Raw genomic sequence first — 21021 nt, 5'->3', positions numbered from 1 at the left:
TGGTGTCATCGGCAGTGCGTGTGCCCACTGCCCACCGTGCGAGCATCTATTCCGGCTGTAGAGTTGAGTGTGGCGAGTCGACGGCAGCTTTCCCGCGAGTGGGCGTGGTTTCAGCGCAGCCAGTGGACACGCCCCCAGCGTTTGAGAGCAGAGAATACTGCTCATTTCTTCAAGATTTTGATAGCTTATTTTATGTACTTGCTGGCTTTTTTTATCATTCAAATTTGGCTGGGTGACTAATAACTAATTTTTCTGTGGTGTGACAAACTCAAAACACATACTTAATTTTGACTTTACAGGGACTTTAAATTCTCAGTCAGATCAGATTTTAAGTAGTTTTTATCTGTCATTCCATGATAACGTTTTTTTTTTATGTGATGATTAACTATGGGTATGTTTACACAACAACAATGTACTAAAAACAGAAAAGTTTTTCATTTGCATTTTTTTGCGTACAGAGACCATTGTCATAACGATCCCCGTTCACAAGGCTCTACGAAAACGATGAAAAAACTCTGTATTATGCATGCCAGGCCAATAGATGGCGATCTCACTTTGTAAAGCAACACCACGCACCTATAGACTGAACACGTAATATGCATGCGCATCGTTTTCACAAATTTGCGGGGGTTTTTTTGTAGTTTACACGGAGGCGATAACAGTATCGTTTTCAAAACGTTTTACGTTTTTAGTTGAAAACGGTGTCGTGTAAACAGCCCCTACATGTATGTTGTGATCTGTTAACAATTTAATTGGTCTTTTGAATGCTTATAATCTCTGTGATGAGATTCCCATACAATCTCAGAGGCAAAATGTCTATAATTCATCATTCTCTCGGTCTCTACAAAGACATTGACGTTTTAATTTCTTTTTTTGCCTTTGTCATAAAAGTCATTACTATGGCAACTGATATATCAGATATTGGCTACACTGTTTGAACAAGCAGCTCTGGTTGCTTGTAAAATGACAGTGTGGACAGTCAGCCCTTAACATCTGATTTAGATTTACAGTATGGTCAGCGTGAACAAACAAACAACCAATACATGATGCGTCCCTTCATTTATCATCCAACTAAAGGCTACTTTTTTCTTTTATCTCCTGCAAAGTTTTCTGAAATCCCCAAAGCTCTGAATAGATAGCTCTGACTTAATGCATACCTCCCATTGGGTCTCTTCCAGCTGGGGATTAATGTTCTGGCTTTGTCCCGCTGGGCTTTGACTTTTCAGGGTCTGGCACTCAAGCCTGACAGAATCCAGGTCCTCCTGCAGCCGGTTGCGTTCCTGCTGTACCTTATACAGCTGCAGCTGCAGGTTTCGCTGGGAACGCTGGGACTGCTGGGATACCTGGCGCAGTTTGGCAGTGTACAGGTGTTTCAGTTCTGTAACCTCCTTCTCCCAGAGCCGCTGCTTCCCTTCAAAAACCTACAGGAGCACACAAACACAGTTTTGAATTTTTGAATTTCTGCTTTATTTGTCATTCCAATTTTGTGTACACGGAACATGTTTTTGCTTTGAGAAATGCGAGATGCGTTTTTTAAAAGTTGAACTGATTTAACTCGAGCGCATCGTTTTTAGAACGCTGTGTCATGTGCGAGACGCTGAAAAAGACGTGAGTGCAACGGTTTATACACATCCGTCTAGCAGATGTTTACATAGAGAAACAATGGAAAAGTAGCGCTTTGGAATGGAAGAATGTGTTCTGTGTGAACACTAAGATTGTTGTTTTTGTTTTTCAGTGTTTTCAGGTTTGTTTCGTTTTTCAGTGTTATTTTTTACTTTAGATGTTTTTAAGGTCTGTATTTAAGATGATTTAAACATCATTCTGTAAGAAATATATATTTTTAGAATAAAATCTAAATCTTAAATTTAAAAACTAATTTAAAAACTAAAAAAAGTTCAAGTTAAAAACTAAAATATATTTTAAATATTTATATATATATATATATATATAATATTTTTATAAATATATATAAAATTTATGATATAACCCATTTTAAATGCAGTACACTACCCTTCAAAAGTTTTTTTTGTTTTTTTTTAAGAAATTAATACTTTTATTCATCAATGTTTGAAAATTCAGCTTTGCATCACAGGAATAAATTACATTTTAAAATAAATAGAAAACAGTTATTTCACATTTGTAATAAAGTTTTTGTTTTTACTGTATTTTTGATCAAATAAATGCAGCGTTTGGTAAGCATAAGAGACTTCTTTCAAAAGGGACTTCTTTTGAAAACATCAAAATCTTACCGACCCCAAACTTTTGAACGGTAGTGTATGTTTAATAGATCATGTGTTCTTGCAGATGCTGACCTGTGCAATGGCATCTTCGCTCTCATCCAAGTTCCTCCTCATCTGACGTAGCTCGTGCTCCTTTTCCTGCAGGCGTTCCTCCAGGTCCCTCACCACGTCCTCCATAGAGTGTGACAGCTCGTAGGGGGGCGGGGCCTCGCTTCCATAGCACTGCAGGCGGTTCAGCGTAGCCATACTGTGACAGGACACGTCTGTGACTGTGGAAGCGGCTCCCTTGGAGCCCAGCGAACTGCGATCCAGTGAGCCGATGTGATTGATGTGACCCATAGAGGCGCTGATTTGTCCCAAGTGAGGGCGGAACGGCGGCCGATAGGGCGGCAGGCTGTTCATGGAGTTGTGTCCCGAGTCGGACGTGTTCTCCTCTTCCTGGCTGTGGCCCCGGGCTGCTGCTGCTAGAACTCCTTTTCTGGTGCTCATGCCTGGCCGTGAAGGGGAGGAGGACGAGGAAGAGGTGGACAGCGATTTGGGCGCTGCTTTGGCATAGGATGGATGCATGCTGTTGGTTAAGCCGCTCTCTAGCTCCTCCAACTTGGAAGGGTAGAGGTTCTGCATGGAACTGAAGTTTTTGGGGGTGACCGGTTTAAAGGCGGACGGTCTGAAACGTGGCTGTGAAATGACAGGGATAAGTCAATTGCAGCATGAGCATCAGGAGAATAGCTTTACACTTAAATACTGGAGCCATGCCAAACAACATAAAGTAATTTAATGTAGACCACTTTTACTTCCATATTTCTTCTGTCTCGCTGAGTTTCCTGCTCAATAACGTCACCTGAGGGGGACCATATTTGATTACAGAGATAAATTTAGCCAGTCAGTTAGTCTACATGCTGCTGGCCTGAACAGTTTATATGATTTATTTCCATTTGCGACTGGGGGGAGTAGCCCACCTATCAATAAATTACACTTGCCTCAGGAAGAAATATTGCCTTTATGGAGCCGGACTTGAAACACTGTCACAATTTCTGCATTTCATTGACAGGCTTTGAAACTACAACGAGGAACCTATTCATCTTGTTTTCATCCAGTCATTGTAAAGTGTGTTTTTAATACCTGCTCCTTCCGAGATTTGTTGAATACTTACTGAAGCAAGTGTCGATGGGTAAAAAAGTCAATAACTTTGATGAATTCACCCTTACTTTTCTGCTAAAGTTTATTTTTATTATTCTTAATGAAATAATATTACATATTTATGCTGCATTCAGGTCTTTTTTAAATTAAATCTGCTGTCACATCTTTAGTCTCAACATAGTCTCAAAAATACACATTTTTAACTTTTTTTTGGTGCTTAGTAATTTTATATTTTTTACTAGCTGGTTTTACACAAAATTAGAATACATTCATGATCGTGTTCAGCTGTGTACTATAAATTGTAATAAATAAAAAACAGTACAGTTAGTAAACAGTTAGTAAAATATAACAAATATATTTTTTATTTTTCAAATTGTATTACTGGTCATGCAGAGTGACAGATTAAAAAAATGTATGTAACTATTTATATTATATGTATTTTAACAATATATATTTGGTCCTTTGTTACTGTTGATGCCAGAAAAATACTACATTAATTCACCTCCATATGCTCTTGTGAGTATTATAAAGCTTAAGTATATAATTGAGTCATTAAACACAGTAGCAAAACTAGAAACTGTTTCCAGACAGGTTTCCCAAACACTCCCCACATCTCTGCCATTGGTTAGAGTTACCAAAGTTTGATGTTAGTAAACTCCCAATTGCTGTAATTCTGACATGACATGAGCGAAGCATAACTTTTTCACAGTCGTTTACCTTATCAAACTTGCCACCTATGGGAAGTGAGTTCTTTCCCAAATCAAGCTCTTTTCCATCTCGGTGGTAGACCTTAGTGTAGATGTCGTTCTCCTCGCTCCTGTGCTCTCTCTTGATGGAGGATGTGCCAGAGATGATGTGTTTGCTGCCCTTCGCTTCCTTCTTGGTTATGTTCAGATAGTTAAGCAGCTCTCTCTGGTTGAAACCCTTCTTGAGCAGGCCGTGGTTATGACGTCCTGATACTTGTGGAACTGCTCTATTGCTCTTGGTTGGTGACACGTCTGGTTTCTCGATTAGGCTGCCTACACTTCCCATGACGCAGCGGCCTGATGCCAAAGAGGATGTCGGATAAACGGCACAGATGCTTTTGCTGGGGTCCTGGTTCAAGGACAGGGCCTGGACTGTTGCCATTGGTTACTGGTTCAAATGGCTCCACTGGGATCTCTAAATTGAAGGAAGAGAAAGGAAAAACAATGAACACCCCTTCAGAGGATCAAATATGAAACCTGAATCCTTCTGCAGAATATTCTGATATTTCAAGTTTTGGTTGCATCCATCTTCTTGTTCAACATCATGAATTAAGATATTCCTCTTACCATCCAACTTATTTTCAACAGTATATACACACACACACATATCATATATATGTGTGTGTAATGTATATATATGTGTGTGTGTTCTTGTTTAACCTACATTGAGAGGACATTTGGTCAGGTGTGTGTGAAACAAAAATTTGTATAAAAATACCTGCTATATATATATATATATATATATATATATATATTGTGGGGTCCAAAGGTCTGAGACCGTTAGTCTATACTGTTGCAGGTTGTTTGTAGTCTCTAAATATAAGCTCATAAAACTATGTATAAACAATAGTTAATGTCAAAATGTCAGCCACCATAAGCACTTGTTTATTCATGTAGTCTAACAAGAAAATGGGTTGAAAGCATCTGCTTTCCTCTTTGAAATGAGAACTACTGTACACACAGAAGTTCACAAGTCTGTTATATAACTGAGATGATACAAGCTGGGAATCATCCCATGAGCCAAATACACTGAAAATGAGGGCAGATGCTTTTGCGCCGTGAAAAAACCCACTTTTAATTTACACTGCCATACTGTTGCATTAATCAATGTCCTCTGGTAATCACTAATCTTTCCCTACTAAGAAAAACTCACTCAAAGTGAGGTTGATCCACTTATTTCCGCTCAGTGCTGCCCTGCTTCCGAACGGTTTCAATATATCTGTTTAGCAGTGCCACCCTCTTGCTTTCTCTTTGTTTCTCTCTAACTCTCCCTCTCAATCAATTTTCTCTTTCCAGAGAACCTCATTAAGAGGCTGTATTGATTTCACTTCAACGACCTTCTCTCTCATTTCTGTAAAAGTAGGCTATTGGCCTCAAACAGCTGTAAAGATAAAATACAATGACCTCGAGTGTTTCTGCGTGTGTATACACTCCTCTACAGGCACATCCAGTGTGAATATACTCTCTCACTTTCTCATATGCATGTAGGACTCATTTCTGTAACTAATAATACAAGACTGAAAAACCCTGACTCTGAAAAAGTCATAAATAATATAATGACCTTGTTTGAACAACACTTAGGCCTATGATTCTGACATGCAGTCAAGCTGATACAGAGAAATGGATCTGCTTGAAGGCCTAAAATATTCCAGCACTTTGCCAGACCGCTACTCAGCACCTCTGGGTCCTGTTGAGAGCGTCTCTGAGAGTTTCCTTTTTGTCTAGTGCATCTCACTCAAAGCAAACATTTACTCACTGTGACCTTCACCCTATGGCTATTAAAGGAGTCATGCTATACATTTTTTTTATCTGATTTTTGTTTCCTGAAGACCAATTATAATGATAGTACTTAAAGTTGTTTTTATTATTAGTTAAACACTAATGAACTTTTCCACCCTCTTTCTGACCTTAAATGTTGTTTTTTTGTTGTTGTTGTTTTTTGCTGATGTGCCTCTAATGGTGTGTTCACACCGAACGCGAATAGAGCGTCAAATACGCGTCTAGTTAGACGCTTGAAAATTCGCTCGAGTTCAAATTTTTCAACTTGCGCGGAAGACATTCGCGTTTTTGCATTGACTTTGTATGTAATCTACTCGCGCAAATAATTAAATTCGCGTTCGGTGTGAACACACCATAAGACTTCTACATAAGCCCATCCTTCACAGGTTAAATTAGATCAATTCTCTGTCCTAGGCTAGAAGTTACGGGATGGGTTTATAGAAATCGATTTATAGCTGTTTTATTGCAAAAGATCAAAGAATTGATCATTCTTATGATTTGTTCTCTTTATAAAATAATAAATACCCTCCTGCTGGAGCATAACCATACTTGTGAAGAGTAGCTAGTGTAAACTGTTTTTTGAAGCTCACACGCTGCATCTGAATATGTCTACTTTCATACATAGGCGAAAAACAGTATGTGAGCCGAGTAGTATGTCCGAATTCATAGTATTCACAGTAGGCCTAGTCAAAAAGTACCTGGATGACCTACTGCCGGCGAGATTCTGAAGTGCACATTCAATGGTCACTTTACTATCAGGCAACGGGAGGGATACATATTTATTGCATACATAGAATGCAAAGTAAATTTCAAACCAAATAGTACCTATAGTATCTTGTATCGTTATATTCTCTGAAAACAAGTCTTGTTTTTTTATGTTTTCATGAAAAATTTGACAAAAATACCACTTAATTTTGGTGAACTTAACTTCATATTGTTTATACTTAATATTTGCCAATGAAGAAAGACAAATACTTATCTGAAGATATATTCTCTGATAACAAGTGTTGTTGTTCCCCTGAAAAATTAGACAAAATACAACTTGACATACAACTAGACAAAACAAGCAATGTATAAACAGCTTCACCAGATGCCATTACACCGCGCTTACAAGCACATACAGTTAAGCACAGCATCCCCTCCAGGATCTTCCTTATATCAACAAAATGATCATTTACCAAATTCAGCCTTATGCTACTCGAGTGATTATGCAAATAGTTATAGAAGAGGCAAAAAAGTGTGGCACTTAAGTTTTGGCTTTTACCCATAGAGAGATCAAAAAAGCACCTCATGATTTTATGCATGAGATGTGGCTGGACTCTCCTCTGTTTTATGCCATCCCAGCACTCAGCAAACAACAACACTTACCGCACAAGACCTGCGTCTGCGCAAGCGCCGATTATAAATATGCCATGACTTGGAGTGCCACTTTAGTTTATGATTGACAGGTTGGATAAAAGTATTCTAATGGGGAAACTTATAAGTGACTACACTCTGAATGTGAAAGGAAGTGGGCGTGTCGGGACTCGGGAAATAGTTTTTGAGTTGAGTTCATTTCAGTGTTGATATATATGGATGATGGCGCTTTGCGTCACAACATGAGTAAACACTGACTATATCTTAATATCCCCGTATAAGAACACGATTATGTTCAGATAGCCATACTTCCTTTTAAAACGCAGTCAGGCAGATCAAAATGTGATGTTGACACAGAAGCAGGAAACTGATGTCCAGCTTGATTATTTTTTTTTCTCTCCTAATAAGCATCACACTCATTTTCTTTTTGTTTTTTATCTTGTTCTGTTTCTTCCCCTCCTAAAGCTGAGATTTGACTGATAGACCTTTCATTTTTGTCTGTCAGTGAAGCAATCTGTATTCTATAAAGCGCTATTTAAATAAAGGTGACAACTTTTTTTGAACTATTATTAGTAAGTGATTTAATGTGATTAGTTAATTCTTATAATATGTAATTAATTCAATTACATTTTTAATCGATTGACAGCCGTCTGTTGTCTGTTTTAAAAAAGCCTGAGTTTTTATGAAGGGTTGTAGGGGGTTAGCTAGGGTTCGAAACCCTTTTAAAAGTGTCCACAAATCTTGAAGGACAGGAAAAATGTTGCATCCAGTCTTTTTCTATAATTGCTTTAGACACTGAACAGCCGGAGTGGGTTGAGAGACCGGAGCTGATTTACAGCCTAGTCGGGCTCTTCAGAGCCAGTGGCCCCCCCCACACACACACACACACACACACACACACACACACACACACACACACACACACACACACACACACACACACACACACACACACACACACACACACACACACACACACACACACACACACACACACACACACACACACATTCCCCCCAATGGAAAAGCTTTAATTAGAGGCCTGTCTACCTCACAGTGAGTGTTCAGTTAATTTGTTTAAAGAGCACCTGAATATTTTAAATGTCATTTTTTTTACATTATATAATGATTACATTATGAATATGAATCTAAAAAAAATCCATCCGAGACAAAATCTGGTGTTCTCTGTGAGGACTCAATTTTACCGGGATGCTTTTTATAAAAGTAAACATTTGGAAAAGAAAGTTCCAATGAGAGGATGTAAAATCTTCTTAATGTAATATTTCAAGTAAATTACAACTCTCACTAATGTAACTGTTTTTGAACCAATATACTTTCTCTTCTTCAATTATTTGGTCCAACTATTTTGGCATAACACATGCATGTTGGCTAAATAGCTTCAGTACAGAAGTGCACAAGTAAGGAAGATAAAGCTAAAGCAGGTCTCAAAGATCCTTCAAATTCCAATCATACTTCTAAAAATCAAGCTAAGACTTGCAGTCTCTCTCATGAAGACTCTTCCTTGTCTAGCTTGACGAATCTCTAAAAATATCAGAAGTTTACTTCCTTCTTTGGCTCTAAACATTTATACAGCCTTATTCTTGCTTTGTTGCACATTTTTGTGCACAGACCAGCACAACCTTATTCCAGCACAGACAAGCAGGCTATGTTCGGACTAGCATAGGCTACTACTATACTACTCTTACTATTTCTGCAATATGCAGCATGAAGTTAGGAGCCTGCATAAAAATTGCTGTTCATAACAGAGTATACTGTGTGTAATGTATCCCACAATAAAGTTTTCTCAAAATATTTAAGAAGAGTGATATTAATATTAAGGTAGCCTAATATTATTATTAACATTAATAATAATATTTAAAAAAAAATGTTTACACTGTGCAGTAAGCAGTCCTTGTACTTCAATTTAATGTGTTAAAATTTAATGTACACTTACAATGACTGGTGTCCCATAAATTATTGAATTTGAAGGGGCTGGTCTGCTGGCACAGTCACAGGAAATGACGCATTTCATTCCACTAGGCATTTAAAAATAGTCAAAAAAACTAAAAAACCCATAGGGCTATTTTTTCACTCACAGCTTTCTGGTCAATGATGTTACATCATAGAAGCCATGTTGTGATTAGTATCATTTACCCACAGGCCATGGACAAACCTAGACATGAACCCTTCTGCATATCATTGCATTAATGAACATGACAAGTGTGTCTTGAGGGCACAAACATTACACAAACTCACTGCCTAACCTCATGATCGGAAAGTGCTTCACAGGCAGAAACAAAAAATTGGGTACAATTTATTAGTACATTTCTATACTGAATTGAATGTGAAGTTTATTTCAGGGATACCTTAAAAAAATAAGTATACTTCAAGTTCCATTTTATACTTAAGTAAAATTCAAATATATTTAAGTATACTTTATGTAGTAAGTATACTAAAATACTAGAAGTATACTTATAAGTGTACTATTTCAATACTACTTGGGACTAAATTGGCCCACTTTTTAGTGTATAGAAGTAGACTTTTAAGTGTCCTTTAAGTGTAATAGTAGTACATTTTGAGCCCCCTAGTTTAAAAATACGTTTTTTCATTTGTACTGCATCAATACTAAAAGTGAACTTATAGTTTAGTCAAATACTTTTTGTAGTTTATGAAAGTACACTTAAGTATACTCTCAGTAAACTATAGTTTAGTAGTTTTAAACTGTATACTTGTATATATACTACTTATAAGCTTTCTTTAAGCGAACTTAACATCATACTTAGTTATGATGCTACTTAGTTATGATGCTACTATGTTCCTATATTTAGATATTCAATTTTATACTTGAAATATAACTTTAAATGTACTTTAACTCTTTCCCCTCCAGCGTTTAAAAAAAAAGGTGCCAGCCAGCACCAGCATTTTTGACTATTTTCACAAGTTTTATGGCCCCCCTGAATATTTTGTTATATGAATATCTGATCATATATATATATATTATTTTTAGACTGAAAGTATAGTTTCTTATTTTTAGATTAAAAGAAGTATACTGATAGCATACTTTAATAAACTTTTAATAAACTATTTTTTTCTAAGGGATGCAGAATATCAGTAGCTACCTACTGACTATGGGCTGATTAGAGAATTTTTAATTTATTGATATTGTTCACTTTGGCCTACTGAATATTTGTTGGTCAATATTGGATATTTAATTGTGCTTGCTTGTTTTTCATATTTGTTTCTATTTAGATGATCGTTGATATCATGCTCACTTAAAGGTAATCTTTTAGAACTCTAACAATTTAATAACACTGCTAAATATAATCATTAGCAAATCCCAAAGTGAATATGCCTTTTCATACTGTGCATTATAATGGTACGATGCCTAAATTCACTTGTAGCATTTAAAATGATTCAGTTTTTTAGTGTTTTTAATTCAATTTGTAATTGAATTAGACAAAATAATACATACATTTTAATATCAAGCATTTATCAGTCATCTATTCATCAAAACATGAAAATAATTATCATCTTATATTGGCCAAAACTTTAATATCAGAGTCCATAGTATATTTATCATCAAAATTTCTCTTGCCTTGTTCACCATCTTGGATTGTTTTGTTTTTTCTTTTCTTTTTTTCGGCAAAGAATACATGTGATAATGCTTAATTATTCTCCCTACCTTTTGGAACAGCTTTTGCATCAAAAGTCTTTTGAATGCTGCTTCCATAGACAGCTCACTTAATTATGGGCACATAACAACAGTCTCTTTTATTGTTTACTAATTATACGTAAGTAGGTCTGTTGAGGTAAAACTGCTGGAAATGTAAGACCCAAGGTGACACTGGGCCCCCTTTCATTATTCACCAATTTATCACCACAGTCATTTAGTTGAATATGACTCTCTGTGAAATATGACATGAGTCAAATGGTGGCGACTTCATTCACTGAAAAGGCCCTAATGTAACACTAGCCCTCTTTATAGGGATTGCATCAAGTTCTTTAGAGGTCTTATTTTGGCATAGGAGCACCATTCATTTTTCACTGGCACGCACACTGGAGACATTCTCTTCAGAGAGTACAAGGCCATTTAGTCATGGAAAGCGCCATAAACTTTCCCCTTCAGGGTAAGAGGCTAGAGGTCAGACAGAGAGGGCAAAGAGGAAAGTGGATGTCTTATCACAAAATAATGACCTTAGGGCCCCACAGAGACCTTCAGCACACTGCAAGTCCTCTCTCTTGTAATATGGTGCTAATAATGAGAGTTAATGAGCTGAATAGCTGAATACATCAGCCAGGGGTGCGATTCCCAAAAGCATCGTTAGCCAACTATGGTCGCAATTTCCGTCGTTATCAGCATTCAACGAGTCTATGTTTCCCGAAACCATAGTTCCAACGAACATTCGCAAACAGAATCGCAAAGTTGTGTGGTTGGAAGTGGAACAGCCGCGTCGAGCTGTGGTTTGAAGCAAAGTTTCTTGTTTGCATGACATGTGGACTTCATAAACCTGTATCTTGAGCAAAATCTTCGAGTAAAATAAGCAAGCTGACATTCAGTACAATCTATATTTTTTATTTCAAATATATACAAATATCATTTATGTCTTTTAGTTTGTCAAGAGATGAAAAGCCCTGTTTTTTGAAGAGTGTGCATGTGCATACTTGCTCTAGTACCTTGAATCTGGAAAAAAAAGCTAAATAACTGAGAAAAATTTGAATTAGTCCTCAGATGCCAAGTCCGTAATTTATAGAGAGAGAAAAAAAAAACTATCATTAATTTGATCTCAAATGGATACATTAAAGAAGTTATTACTCCACCACATGCATGACATCATTAACCGATGTGGTTGAATGACAAATTTGCAACAATATGGTTTCAGGAAACGGTCATGACCAGCCAGTTGATTTCTTTAACAATCCATAGTACAGTGGTTAAGCAATGAGTTACGATGTTGAACGGGAAACGCACCCAAGATTGAGTTTTGGATTTTGGACTCCAGCGATGCCCAATGACCACTGTTACTTGTGTCACTTTCTGGGTCCATGGCCCCAAAAAGTTTGAGAAAGTTTGGTTTACATGAAGTAGGCTATCTGTGATGAACTGTACATCAATAAATCACAACAATCTCGTGTTATACGCACTGCCATTGATACAGGCAGCGGAAGGTATTTTACGTATCCCATTTGCTTCTGCTTTTCGAATGTGGAACTTTGATAAAGGCACGATATGTTATATATATTCTCTAAAGTGGATAAAGGCATATTACATGTCACTGTACAACATATGGCCTTATTACGAGAAAATATGTTGTTTTAACAAGAAAAATATGCCGTTTTAACGACATAACATCATTATTACGAGAAAATATGTAGTTAAAGCAGCACTAAGTAGGAATTCCGTTTTTGTCAAACAGCGACCCCTAGAGTCGCTGTGGAGTACTTCTACTGTCGTGAATAGCACTCACGCAGAGATGGCTCGCACTCATGGCCGGATCCCCTCCCCCTGTACACCGGTACCTGTTCAGTTCAGTAGGATGGATGCTGTAACGAGTGGAAATAAGGTGTGGCCCCTTTAAGAGCTGCGCGCGCCCTGTTTAACTGTCGGCAGTCTGTATTGTATGTGTGCGTATCGAACACCACATGTATACGGCGCCGGGTTATTTCTGTTTGATGCTCATTTTATCAGAATTTGATCAGATCTGTTTTTTGCCGTAAAGCAATTCGTTACCTCGCGAGACGGCCCGCCAGCCCAAAGTTGCAAGGGTGGTTTTGCGGCTCACAGGCACCAGGGGGGTGCGAGACGACCACCATTCAACATGAAATCAGTAATATAAACATTACAATGACTCCAAAGCTGTTCGGTTAAGGTAAAAAAGTTACTTAGTTCACCTTTAAAATGACATATGGCAGCAATGCGCCACCGTAAAACTGCACAACTGTATTCTGTCAGATGTTGCTGCAGTGAAGCGCACGAGGCAGGAGAATATGACAAAAACAGTTTTTAATGCAATAATCCAAAACAATAACACAGGAGAAATAGCAACAACCTCAGACATGAACAGAAAGAACTCAAGGCTTAAATACACGCAGGGATAATTAAAGTAACCAGAAACACGTAAATGGAAGCTTTAGCTTAAGTTCTGTCAGGAAGACTCAATCAGCGCGCCATGTATTACCTCATCCCTATCCAATCAGGTGTTAACAGTCACAGTATATAAGATTGGTACTTACACTTGTCTGAGTTCGCAGATGCTGACGCTGCCATTCACCCCCATCCTCCCCAACCACCACCAAGACGGTACCTTCCCCTCCATCCTCCCCATCACCACCACCAGGATGGTCCCTTCCTTACCTCCAGGGGGTCGGCTGCGCCCCCGCCTTCATCTCAGGCGGGACATGCAGATTCGGCTAACCTCGCTTTGCTCGCTAAGGACGGGGCCTACGCCAAAGAACTCATAAATTTATGCTTGCTGAGCTGTCAATAAATGTATACAGCTTTTCAATTTATCTCCCGAGTCTTTCTGGTAGAACTCAATTCGAAACCACGGAGACAAACAAGCAAAGGGAACATGGGCAAACAGCAACACAACTGAACTAAAAATTAAGCTAAACCTAAACAGAATATACATGTTACATGTTCAGAATTGATAATAATAAGAGATGTTTCTTGAGCATCAAAACACTGATTCATTCAGAAACAAAGCAATTGGCTGTCTTGATAAGTGAGTGATTGAATCATTCACTCGAAACACCAATTAATTTAAGAACAAAAAACCACACTGTTTCTCGACAGTTCTGTTGTGAATTCGTTAGGAATTATTTTCGTTGGCGGAGCAAAAACAAAGATACGGGCAATAATGTGTTTAAAATTAAATTAAATTGAATCTGTTCTGTTAAAGAAATGCTATCATGCTGTAGTTTTGAATATCGCAGGAACTGTTAACAGGGTTAGCATATTTAAAAAGGAAATCTAAATTTACAGCCAGTACGCAAAATGCACACAGGTTGATCTAATAAATTGCAGCAATTACCACTTGATTCATGCATCTAAAACAAGAAATGTCCTCATGTATGGGCAAGAAAATTAGGAAATGTGGTCTGAAGCAGTACCAAAGCCATGTGGAGGTGTCAAATCCCACACGTGTGTTAATGTAGTGAAGATTAGCTTGCGAGGAGGCTTTGTGGAGGTCACTCTGAGAGTGTTAAATCGTATTAGCCCTAATGCTGTGTGAAGTGCCCTGCACAGTTTTAACAGACCGAATCCATGTCCGCCGCCTGCTGAGTGCTGTCAATTCTGACCCAAAGCACTTTTTCAAACAACTACATGACAAATTAGTGCAACGAGAGATTCAGATGTTCCATTACTCGACTGCAACATGCAACTTTAAGGGCACTTGTCTGTGTTTTTGGCCAGTCGCTATGGCAACTGAATGGAAACTTCACACCTACCTTTAGAAACTTTCAGTAAATATAGCCAGGATGTGCTTTGCCTGTTAACACCTACAAGTATTTAATGATACACTGCTTTTAAATAATGCAGCAGGGTTGATTAGCATTCAAAGGGGCTGCGGGAAAGAAGTATCTGCAAATATATTACAGCAATCCAGCTTGTGTAATTAATTGGACTCATAAATGCAAAATGTCCCTGCTTGCAATCACATTAAAATGAATCCAATGTAGGTCAGGGTTGGTTGCCACACTTTTTCACCAATGGACTTCCATGACTTTTCTAGTAGTTTGTGATTCTTCAGTTAGGATTTTAATGTTATAAAGATCACAAACAAAGAGCAATTTATGAAATATTTCAGAATATTTTCATGTTTTATAACCGAGTATCACTAGAAATATTTAGTACAGAACTTTTCTTAAGATATTATTATTATTATCCATGAGTTTTCCAGGACTGGAAATCACTCTTATATTTTCAGATTTTCCATATGTCCAGTATGTCTATTTCATAAGCAGGCCCAGACTCGTTTTACTGATGTTTATTATAATTTTTTTGCATTGCTAGGCATTTTCTACACTTATTTTTAGGCAAAATAACATGATAACATACTGTACTCTTATTAACAATCAAATAATCAAATTAGACAAAATATTTATTAAATTCAATTCTGCCTGCACATATTCCATGTAGGCCTATAAGCATAACAACAATGCTATGCTTCTGAAATCACCAACTAACATTTTAAAATGAACAACTAGTTCTACAGTCCAGAGAGTGTAATGTCGTAATAGGCCAGTGGTGAGGAGGGGCACCAGGTTCTATTGTTTAACCAGCTCTTTTTCTGTTTACTTTTCTCATTGAGTTCATGTGAGCCACCCCTGCTCTCTTTCTTTCTATCTGACCCTTTTCAGTGGGATTCATGCTCCCTGAGCTGAAAGATACATTCTTTATGGGAAGTAAGTTAGATAAGTGGGTAAAAAATGGACATTCCTCACATTTCTGTGAAGGTAATAATTAATATGGGTTTTATGGCTGACTGGGATGTTGAGATACCACAGTAGTGAGGTAAAGCTTTGGAAAAACATTTCTGATTATATTAAATGACACCTCCATCTGGTTTAAGACTGAATTGACTGACAAAACTGCATTGGATTTCTTAGAAATGAACACTTTATGTATTTTTTACCTAGTCCGAGTTTCGTTGTACAATCAGTTCCTTGTTTTCGCTCAAGGTCATGACATCATCTTGGATTATTTTTAAAGGAATGCTATGGGTTAAAATACAAGTTAAGCTTTATTGAAAAGACCTATGACATCCTGTCAATAACCCCAGTAAATCATTTCAACTCATCCCACAGCCTTCCGTGTATCTTGTGAAAGTTAGACTATTGAGCGAATTAACATGTTAGATGTTAAAGTATTGCTTCCAAGCAGTGTGAATTGTAGCATTTATCCCAGTCTTGCCCCATCCATTGTAAGTGCATTAATATAAACATGATTTTTGTTTTTTTTAGAACTGAAGGATGAGAATGAGAATTATTTTATTTTATGCCATAACTTACCTTATTTTGTATTTAGCTTTTATATATGACTTTTCACATCTATCACACCATAAGATGGAAGATTTAAAACCTGTCAGTGGTCTCTAAACAGAAAGCATGGATCTGAACAATGCCACCCTTGCGCAATAGTTTTTAGAATTACAATTTTGTCCCTGCAGGGAATGAGGATGTAACTTGTACTGGCAAAAAACAACAACAATCCTGTTTTGTTTTGTTTTTCATTTGATGTCAGTATTAAAGAAATTGGTGCATTGCATTTCAATTGCAAATACGCTTCCCAAAGGCTACAAAGAGTCTCGCATCACAACTTTCTTGACAGTAAACAGAATGGAAGTTAACCAACCGCTCCACAATAGGTTTGTATGCTGAGAGGATCTTTTATGATGCAGAGAGCCTTCTGTGAGGCAGAGAGAGTTGAATGTCACAGCGAGGCAGTTTTTGGAGACAAACATCCTCTCCGGTTCTTATTTAATGATGGTACAAACACTATAGAGAGAAGCTTTTTCTTCTTTTTTTACAATGAAATACGGCTACATAAAGTAAAATGCAAAACAAGATGTTCACCTGAGGAAAACTCACTGCCGTAGCTCTCTTTTCTTCCAGTCAATGCACATTTATTTGATTTCCTCCTAATGCCGTTGAGGAGAGCTCCAAATTACCCATCAGCAGTTAAACATCTCTTCCTTCACTCCCACGGACCTGCTGCCAGACTACGGCCAGGAAAACCCCTGGGAATGTCTCTGGTTACTCTCTCCTGCCACCGCTACACGGATCACCCCTCTCTCCCTTTTGTAAAGAAAGCGCGCCTTTAGTGTCGGTGTGGAAGAACCTGTTCTCCTTGTTCTGTGACAAATGTGAAGGACACTACTTGTGCCATGGACAGCGATATTGAATGCTGCTAATGCGGAACCAACTAGAATGCAGAAAGTGCTTTAGACCAAAGAATTGAATGTTGTTTGTGATGGAGAAATTCAGAGGACCACTGCAAAACCTGGTGACCAGTGGGAAACACATTGTGTTGTCATCTTGCAATGTGTCTAAACAATAGGCTTTGCGCACTACACCATGCAGGCAGCCTTGGAAAGCTCTCCACAGCATCAAATTACATCATGCTGGTGGGAGACACTTGAATAAAATGGGGGGCTTGTTCTACATGAGAACGTTGTGGTGGAGCAAATGAATCAGTTTCTTGTGGTATCCACGTGACTGACTAGAGACCCATTCATTAGAATTTATATGTATATGTATTAATATATTAATAATTTAGTGAATACTAAACTGAGCTCTCTTTCACATCTTATTGCAATTGAGCGTACAAAATAGTAAAAAATAGCGAGTATCCTAGTAAACATAGTCAGTTATGTCTTAAGTGAATGTAAACAGTGGAAAACACGCATGTGTATCAGTGTATTAGATCTGTGCATTTGCTCTTAAAGTGACAGCAGCCTATTGCTGCTGTCTATGTTTTTATTGTTAATCAAACAACAAAGGACAAAGGAAAATCACTCACTGCTTTTGACTGAATGACTTTTGTAACTTTAATAAGGATTAATGTTTAATTTATACAGTGAAGACAGTGCTATTTTACATTTGCTTACTTTATACAATTTCTGTAACTGAAAACTACTGTTAGACCTACCTGAAAAGCCCTGTTTATTTCATTTGTATCTTTGTTATATTGTATTTATTTTTGTAATTTGATTATTTGTTCTTATTTTATTACTGACTGTTTACTTGTCTTTTCTAGTTGTCTTTTAAATTTATACTAGTTAGGCTAGTAGTTTTAGTTGTGGTATCGAAATTGGAATCGAGTGTGTGTGTGTGTGTATACAGGTCCTTCTCAAAAAATTAGCATATTGTGATAAAGTTCATTACTTTCCATAATGTAATGATAAAAATTAAACTTTCATATATTTTAGATTCATTGCACACCAACTGAAATATTTCAGGTCTTTTATTGTTTTAATACTGATGATTTTGGCATACAGCTCATGAAAACCCAAAATTCCTGTCTCAAAAAATTAGCATATCATGAAAAGGGTCTCTAAACGAGCTATTAACCTAATCATCAAATCAACTAATTAACTCTAAACACCTGCAAAAGATTCCTGAGGCTTTTAAAAACTCCCAGCCTGTTTCATTACTCAAAACCGCAATCATGGGTAAGACTGCCGACCTGACTGCTGTCCAGAAGGCCATCAATGACACCCTCAAGCAAGAGGGTAAGACAGAAAGAAATTTCTGAACAAATAGGCTGTTCCCAGAGTGTTGTATCAAGGCACCTCAGTGGGAAGTCTGTGGGAAGGAAAAAGTGTGGCAAAAAACGCTGCACAACGAGAAGAGGTGACCGGACCCTGAGGAAGATTGTGGAGAAGGACCGATTCCAGACCTTGGGGGACCTGCGGAAGCAGTGGACTGAGTCTGGAGTAGAAACATCCAGAGCCAGGGCTACAGGTGCCGCACTCCCCAGGTCAAGCCACTTTTGAACCAGAAACAGCGGCAGAAGCGCCTGACCTGGGCTACAGAGAAGCAGCACTGGACTGTTGCTCAGTTTTGCATGTCATTCGGAAATCAAGGTGCCAGAGTCTGGAGGAAGACTGGGGAGAAGGAAATGCCAAAATGCCTGAAGTCCAGTGTCAAGTACCCACAGTCAGTGATGGTCTGGGGTGCCATGTCAGCTGCTGGTGTCGGTGCACTGTGTTTTATCAAGGGCAGGGTCAATGCAGCTCGCTATTAGGAGATTTTGGAGCACTTCATGCTTCCATCTGCTGAAAAGCTTTATTGAGATGAAGATTTCATTTTTCAGCACGACCTGGCACCTGCTCACAGTGCCAAAACCACCGGTAAATGGTTTACTGACCATTGTATTACTGTGCTCAATTGGCCTGCCAACTCTCCTGACCTGAACCCCATAGAGAATCTGTGGGATATTGTGAAGAGAAAGTTGAGAGACGCAAGACCCAACACTCTGGATGAGCTTAAGGCCGCTATCGAAGCATCCAGGGCCTCCATAACACCTCAGCAGTGCCACAGGCTGATTGCCTCCATGCCACGCCGCATTGAAGCAGTCATTTCTGCAAAAGGATTCCCGACCAAGTATTGACTATTGAGTGCATAACTGAACATAATTATTTGAAGGTTGACTTTTTTATTTGTATTAAAAACACTTCTTTTATTGGTCGGATGAAATATGCTAATTTTTTGAGACAGGAATTTTGGGTTTTCATGAGCTGTATGCCAAAATCATCAGTATTAAAACAATAAAAGACCTGAAATATTTCAGTTGGTGTGCAATGAATCTAAAATATATGAAAGTTTAATTTTTATCATTACATTATGGAAAATAATTAACTTTATCACAATATGCTAATTTTTTGAGAAGGACCATATATATATATATATTATACATTCTTATACATGTTCTTCATTATTCAAATGAAAAACTATTAGTATTGGTTGATACATTATCAGTCGATCTCATGAGGGAATTTGCTACAGGTGTCAGAAAGGGCAAATCTCACCTCTAGAATGCCTCAGCTGACTTTTATGATACACTTTAACTAAAGTACAGTACGTCACTCTTGGCTAAGGATCAACTAGACAAACATGTTCTTTCTGGGAGGGAGATTTTTGGAAAGGGCATGTTTACATGAGGGTTATTTCACTGGCAGGCTGGCAGAGAGATCAAGCAGAAAAATAAATAGCTACTGAAGGACGAAGCAGACTTTATCATGAGTAAACGCTACCGTGCCCCAGTCATGTTTCTTAAATACAGCGTTGCATATGCTCTCCCCTCCAGGCTCGTCAGTCTAGAAGATTCCATAAATTCAACCATTGCCGGGGCTGGCAGGAGAAGGCCTTCCCGAGATGACAGAAGAGGAGGAGTACCGAATGAAAAAGAAGAAAGAGAGCAGAGGGAGGATGAGGATGTGTAGTGTGGTAAGGTAAGGTAGACAAGTCTAAGCCTGCTCTCAGTTATCTATCTGACTCCTGATGAGAGACAACTGAGCCAGACCTGTTTCCTCAACCTCAGCCCATCATCAAACCAAAATATTGTGTTCCTTAGAAGAAATGTAACCTTGAATAGCTATGAAAAGCTAGCTTAATTGCTTAGAAAAGTCATAGCACCTCTTTCATCATCAAATATGAGTCATTTTAAATTACGAGAGATCTACAAACCAAGTGGAAAAACAGACTCCAAACCCAAACAAACACTATACTTTTTCTATACTAGAAGCATGTTCAGAAAAACTACACAACATTTCTAGAGAGCAGCCATTAGACAGCTATAAAAAGAAACAATAAGTACAGGAGTTTGACTTCTCACCCCAACCTACCTTCAGAGAAAAACGGCAAACTGATTTCCAGGTAGTTTTGAATTACAACCGGTTTAAAGCTATGAAATATTTTTGAGTAATGGAAACAAAGTGCTGTAATCGATATTACCCTGACATGTTTTCTGTTGTTTATGATTTGCATGAAACTTGATGAGGAGGAAATGAAACCATATCAACTAAGGGTCACACAAATTATTATTTACTTCCTCATTAGTACAGAAATTTCATCCAAAACAACATGTAGTATGCTAATTGCAGCAGATTAAAGTCCACCTGGCGTAACCTGGTTAAATATTTTGCAAACAAATAAAATGGAATTAAAAAATTATGTATTTAATATATTTGATTTATTTATATATACTTCTCCCTACCAAGACACAATATCATGCATTCGATGGCATTTAAGCGCAT

At 37.8% G+C, this 21021-nt stretch overlaps 1 protein-coding gene across 2 annotated transcripts in view; it reads right to left on the bottom strand.

Moving 5' to 3' along the window:
• The window catches only part of n4bp3 (NEDD4 binding protein 3), a 29564-nt gene that overhangs the window by 3647 nt on the left and 4896 nt on the right, over positions 1–21021 (bottom strand). Inside the window, exons 1-4 of one of the 2 annotated variants that reach the window (XM_056262416.1) lie at positions 16838–17433; positions 4098–4541; positions 2313–2918; positions 1158–1421 (exon numbers count right to left, since the gene is read on the bottom strand). In XM_056262416.1, the coding sequence (XP_056118391.1) occupies positions 1158–1421; positions 2313–2918; positions 4098–4508 (1281 nt within the window). In that variant the 5' untranslated portion in view covers positions 4509–4541; positions 16838–17433. Of the gene's footprint in view, positions 1–1157; positions 1422–2312; positions 2919–4097; positions 4542–16837; positions 17434–21021 lie in introns of those variants that run through there. The other variant, XM_056262415.1, reaches the window with a different exon arrangement.

The sequence above is a fragment of the Rhinichthys klamathensis genome, unplaced genomic scaffold, assembly GCF_029890125.1.
Source record: "Rhinichthys klamathensis goyatoka isolate OS25496 unplaced genomic scaffold, OSU_Roscu_1.1 h1tg000192l_1, whole genome shotgun sequence".
In the NCBI taxonomy this organism is placed as follows: Eukaryota; Metazoa; Chordata; class Actinopteri; order Cypriniformes; family Leuciscidae; genus Rhinichthys; species Rhinichthys klamathensis.
The sequence above is the reverse complement of the archived record's forward strand: the minus strand, read 5'-3'. Positions and strand labels throughout refer to the sequence as shown.